The following is a 6445-nucleotide window of genomic DNA, read 5'->3' on the forward strand; positions in this document are numbered from 1 at the left end:
GGGGCTTAGGACTAAACCGGCAACTATTTTTGTTGACCTTTGTCCATGGAAGGTCCCTGCAAAATTTCATTGAAATTGGTTCAGGGGTTTTGGAGAAGAAGGTGAAAATGTAAATTCAGTTTACGGACGCACGACGGACGACGGACGACGACGGACAAAAGGCGATCGCAATAGGTCACTTGAGACTTTGTCTCAGGTGACCTAAAAACATAATATGTATTGATACATACACAGCATAGAATTCCTCAATAGGGGTCATGACCTCCATTGGGATATTGAGGGGTAATAAGCAGGTATGTGTATTATTTACAAGATATACACAACTTGCTTAATTTACCTCCCCTTCATTGATTGTTTATAAACTGGTATACCTTGAATCTGCAGTGATTTCTAGGACCCGTTCCTCCAGAAATAGACAGAAGGTCCAAGCCTTACTCGTCCTGCCAAGGGTGTATGTGATCTTGTAGCATGAGCTTAGTTCATATGATGTACTGGGTTGCCCTGAGAAAGCATTCTGCTCCTTCTCAAAGATTTCCAGGTAGGGTCGACCATTTCTCACAATAAACATGTACCAACGACTTGATTCAAAAAGCTGAAAAATAAATTTTAAGAAATAGTAAGAATATTAGGCATGACTAGAAGTACTCCTAACTCTAAGGAACTGTGTCATCATTATAAAAATTATGAATCTGTGTGCTTGTCAAGTCTGAACGTTTTCACATCCATCTCTCCAACATTATTCAATTAATACTATAAACAATTATTTATATTACTGCCACATTTCTTTAGTTTTTTACAATGTGTGAATTGACTTAATTTTTTTTTACACAAAAGTACGTTTTCATGGTCATTATTATAGATTCAAAGAATATATCGATTCAAGAACTAATGTCAACATAGAAATTTCCACATCACGATTAGTTTAAAACCCATTCACCCCTAAAGTCACATTTAAACCTTACCAAATCATAGAATGGGCAAGTCCAGTTTAAATATGTAGGGGTGAATGAGTTAAGAGTCCCAAGGCAAACATTTCAACGTAAGAGAATTTCCATTTTTACAGCATTACAAATAGTAAGTTCTCACTCAATACTTGTATTGGATAATTATGCTATAGCTATTTGACCTTGATATCAAAATCCCATAAAAATATAACTTGCAGAAATATCAGTGTAAATTGGTTAAATACTCTATTCTTAACCACATTAAATTGTAACCAGACTAAAATGTCGCGACCTGGATGTGGTATCATAGAATCCTAGGGAGGCACCAGGAACAGAAGAGTAGTTAAAATGGGTAGACAAAATATTAGGATAGATAGGATAGAGAGCAAAGATAAGGATAGAGAAAAAATTTAAGAAAGATAAGAAAGATTAGGATAGAGAGGAAAGATAAGGATAGAGAGAAAAAGGATTAGACAGATACAAAGTGTTGCAATATATGGGACAGCAGGTTAATTTTGGTCTCTTCAACGTCTCCTGAACGGTCACAGCTAAAATAAAACTTCAGAGCCTCTGCAAGATATTATTACTTTTTTTAATCATACCTGGGTATAACGAAAGTTTCCCCCTCACCACTTAGGGTGTGTCAATATTATGAAGTCACAATAATGCATTTTTAATGAAGTCATCCTCATCATTAAGTCATCATGTGTTCCCGGTTGTAGCTAATATTTGGCCCCTTGCCAAGTCACTTCACCTCACCTATCCTCTTCATGCCGGTCGGCATTTAAGGACCGGATACATTCTTTCCATTTGACACGGTTTTTAGCTGCTGTCCTTGCTGTAGTCCATGTCCGTACCACTGTACACAAACTGTTGGTTTCCATTCTTAGTACATGTCCAATCCATCTCCAACGACGTTCCATAATATCATCACTAAGTTTCTTTGTTCCAGCTCTGATGTGAAGGTTTTCATTTGATATGGTGTTGCGCCATCTTATTTTCAGAATTTGTCTCAGACATCTAGTTTGGAAGGTGTTCAATTTCTATTTGTCTTCTTCTGTTGTTTTCCAGGTTTCACATCAATACAGTAGAACTGATATAACCAGGCTGTTGAATAGCCTGACCTTTGTTTTGAATGACAGTAATGATGATCTCCATGTTTTTCTTAACCTGCTGAATTGGCCTTTCGCTTTCTTGAAGCTGTTGTCTATATCATTGTCACAGCCACCTTTTGTTGTTACTATTCCTCCAAGGTAAGTGAATGTATCAACATCCTCTAGGTCTTTCTCATTCAACTCATTCGCATTACTTTTTTCTTGGACGTATTAATATCTTTAATCCTATCTTGCTGGCATTCTCTTGAAGTTTATTTGTTTTCAGCTGTATATGTTGGAATTTGGAAGATAGTAGTGCAAGGTCATCTGCCAAATCGAGGTCTCCTAATTTGGTGGTAAATTTCCCTTTTACTCCTGTTTCATTTTCTTTTTTTGTTTGCTTCATGACATGGTCAATGGCTAACAAAAATAAGAAGCCGGACATCACACATCTTTGCTTTACTCCTGTTTTCACTTTGAACCATTCAGATTGCATCCCTTCGTCTATGACTGCACATTCAAATATATCTTAAAATAGTTTTATTACTGTGATGAGTTTGTCTGGGATGTGGTATGCTTTCATGATGGACCATAAGCTTTCCCTATGGATGGAATCAAACGCCTTTTCAAAGTCAACAAAATTGATATATAAAGGATCATTCCATTCAGAACATTGTTCAATGATGTTTCGTAAAGTGAAAGAGTTGTTCAGTAGTGCTTTTTCCCCTTCTGAAGCCAGCTTGTTCTTGTCTTAGCTCTTCAGCTATTCCTTCCTGAATTCTTTGTATGATGATTTTGGAGAATACCTTACTAGGCACAGACAGTAGAGTCATGCCTCTGTAGTTTTCACATACTGTTCTATCTCCTTTCTTTATCATTTTAACAATAAGACCTTTACTCCACACCTTTGGTATTACTTCTTCACTTCATATCATATTGAAAAGCTTTAGCAAATATTTAGTAGTTGTTATTGTATCTGCTTTTAGGATCTCAGCTGTTATACCATCTACACCTCCTGATTTCCCATTTTTAATCTTTTCAATGCTTTTGTAATTTCCTCTTTCCTGATTGGACCAGTATCTACCTCTCTTTCCTCAATTTCATAGTTCAGATTGATTTCAAGTGGTATTTCGGGTTCAGGTCTGTTTAAACTTCTTCGAAGTCTTCTTTTCATCTTTCCAGTTTCTCATCATGGCTGGATAATGGATTTCCAGTCTTGTCTTTGATGACTTGAGGTGGTTTTCGTTTTACATTGCAAATTGTTCTTGTTACTTTATACACTGTTTTCATCATTCCATTGCTTGCTGCTTTTTCTGCTTCTTCAATTAAGTTGTCTGTCCATTGCCTTTTGTCTTTTGTCATACTTTTCTTAACCTCCTTGTCTTTATCAGTATAATTGGCATTTAAACTGTTCTTTACTCGTTCTGATCTACTGTTATTAGTTTTTTCTTTCAGTTCTCTTCTCTCGTCTACAAGTTTCCACGACTCATTTGAGATCCAAGCTTTATGTCCCTCTCTTTGAATCCTCTAGTATTAGATGCTGTTTCTTTATAGCATTTCGTTACTCCTTCCCAAAATGTTTCTTTGTCCTTTAGTTTGTCTAAGAGTTGGAACTTGTTCTTCAGTTCAATTGAAAACGCTTTCCTAATTTCTGGACATTGCAATTTGGTGGTATCAAATCTCTTCCCTGTAGTATCTATTACAACTTTGTGTTTCTTGTGTTCTTGCCAAGTAGGACTTACATATTTTCCCAATATATATGAGGAGCTAGAAAATGAATTGTGATCACAGCAGATCGGAAAACCATCTGTTCGTCTTAAACTGACATATGTAGATGCAAAACAGCTTTGTTATTCACTACCTTTTTCCAATCCGATCAAAATCAAACTCTCAAGATCACTTTGTTACCACGCTGAGAGAGGCATAGGTAACGAAGCGGTCTTGAGAGGTCTGATTTTAATTAGATTGTTACTATTTCCTAACATGCATGCATGCACTGTATGACAAAATTATTGTGATTAATTACCTTTGGTGGCCCTAGCTACCTGACAGACCCTAGGGTTACCCTAGTGCAAGGATTAACTGAAGCATCTGACATACTGAAGGCCCCTTTCTAAGCAGTTACCTAAAGATGTTTTAGACTGAAGGGTTACTCATCTGAGGGACAAAGTTAAATGAAATGTACCTGTATCACAAGGTTGCATGAGGGCCAGGGAGGGAATTGTATAGATGGAAGGGTTACCTGTCAGTGAACAGTTGCTTGAAGGCTGAAGTAGCTTGAAGGCTGAAGTAACTTAAGGTGAGGGTTATCTGATTAGGCTGGGGTTACCTGAGGTTTTGAGTTGCGTGAAGGCTGCAGTTACCTGAAGGTTGAATTATTGTCTTATTAGGCTGGGGTAACCTGAAGTTTTGAGTTACTTGAAGGCTGAAGTAACCTGACAGTTGGGGTTGACAGATTAGGCTGGGGTTACCTGAAGTTTTGGGTTGTCTGATTAGGCTGTGATTAGCAGAAGTTTTGAGTTGCTTAATAAAGGCTGTAGTTACCTGAAGGTTTGGGTTGTCTGATTAGGCTGGGGTAAACCTGAGGTTTTGAGTTGCTTGAAGGCTGTAGTTACCTGAAGGTTGGATTGTCTGATTAGGCTGCGGTTACAAGAAGTTTTGAGTTGCTTGAAGGCTGTAGTTACCTGAAGGTCGGATTGTCTGATTAGGCTGGGGTTACCTGAGGTTTTGAGTTACATGAAGGCTGTAGTTACCTGAAGGTTGGATTGTCTGATTAGGCTGGAGTTACTTGAGGTTTTGAGTTGCTTGAAGGCTGTAGTTACCTGCAGGTTGGGATTGACAGATTAGGCTGGGGTTACCTTAAGTTTTGAGTTGCTTGAAGGCTTTAGTTACCTGAAGGTTGAGGTTGACAGATTAGGCTGGGGTTACCTGAAGTTTTGGGATGTCTGATTAGGCTGTGATTAGCTGAAGTTTTGAGTTGCGTAAAGGAAGCGGTTACCTGATGGTTGGGGTTGTCTTATTAGGCTGGGGTTACCTGAAGGGTCTTTTAAATTAAGGGTTACCTGAAGGAGACTTGAGCAAAGGCTGGAGCGTGGACTATCTGCTGCTATGGGCTTGGCCTTTTTCAGGTAGCCCTGCTTGACAATATTCTCCATGGCCAGTCTGAGAGCTGGGTCCTCCACACAGGACTCATGTAATGCATAAGGCACTGGTCACATCATCTACAAAATACGAGGTAAAGATTTTATGATTATTTCTGCAATCAATGTGGCTACCTGTGTGATTGATCTTTTGGTTTATTGTTTTGAATGATCCAGTACAAGGTCATGTATATATATCAATTAAACCTGGAGAAAGTTCAGTATCTGTCGAACAAAATACTACAGAATTTTGCAATCATGGTGGTCCAGAGATCTCGCATGACAGCTAAATATATTTTTATATAGAAATTTGTTTTACCAAGCGAAGTCACATGCATACATTTTGACATATTGTTTTTAGACTTCAATGTATGTAAAGATCAGGCCTGGTGCAGCAAATACAGATAAGTTCAGTGGACTTGAAATTCTACCTGACAGAAATTTCTGACAGCTTCAGGTATATACTGCACTACATAGGTATTAGTTATATCTTATCTCATGGTAAACATCAAGTTGTTTTTTACTTCCTGATTTTTACTGGACTGACATTTCATTTATATCTCCTACTCACTGTGAAGTCCTGATTAAATATTGATACGAGAGACTATTACAATTCATATAACATGCACATATGGCCCGGCCAGTCTCACTTACTTATAAACGCTTTGTGAGTTGGTATGAGTATTATGAACAATATAATACTACAGTTATAATACTAAGGATCACGATGTCAATCAATGTAAATATCAAGTTTGTGTAACTTGTGTACAGGTACAGATATATTCTATAAATAGTTTATATATAGTATATACGTGACAAGCATGAAACTAGAGAGTAATAGGTACACACACAGAAATATCAGCCAAAGCATGCAAGCCAGACTTTTATAGTTTTAAAACATGAAAGGACCTGTGATAAAAAGTAGGATAAAGTATGTGCATTCTGCTTACACCAGACTCAAAGCAGATAGCTAGGGTCCTATTACAATGTGTTTAGTCCAGGTGAGAAGAATATCAGGCCAGTCCTAGTTTTTCACATGTACACTTGCCACTTCATACAGTAATATTTATTTAGACCTACTGTCAGCACACTGTCCAAGCCTTCCTACTTTCATGGGAAACTCCTGGTTTGTAATCTTTATTTTGGCTTTAATTTTGAAATTAGGGGAATTCCCTAACTCCTGCCTTTTTGCACAAATTCAATAAGTTAGTTTCCTAGAACAATTAACTTAACAGCAAATAAGCCCCCCCCCCCCCCCCCCCCCCCC

At 37.8% G+C, this 6445-nt stretch overlaps 1 protein-coding gene across 2 annotated transcripts in view; it reads right to left on the reverse strand.

Moving 5' to 3' along the window:
- LOC110462324 overlaps positions 1-6445 on the reverse strand; it is a 41562-nt gene that overhangs the window by 19478 nt on the left and 15639 nt on the right. For both annotated transcript variants that reach the window (XM_021516252.1, XM_021516253.1), the window contains exons 2-3: positions 5101-5259; positions 372-592 (exon numbers count right to left, since the gene is read on the reverse strand). In XM_021516252.1, the coding sequence (XP_021371927.1) occupies positions 372-592; positions 5101-5193 (314 nt within the window). In that variant the 5' untranslated portion in view covers positions 5194-5259. The remainder of the gene's footprint in view (positions 1-371; positions 593-5100; positions 5260-6445) is intronic.

The sequence above is a fragment of the Mizuhopecten yessoensis genome, unplaced genomic scaffold (genome assembly GCF_002113885.1).
Source record: "Mizuhopecten yessoensis strain PY_sf001 unplaced genomic scaffold, ASM211388v2 scaffold10771, whole genome shotgun sequence".
Taxonomy (NCBI): Eukaryota; Metazoa; Mollusca; class Bivalvia; order Pectinida; family Pectinidae; genus Mizuhopecten; species Mizuhopecten yessoensis.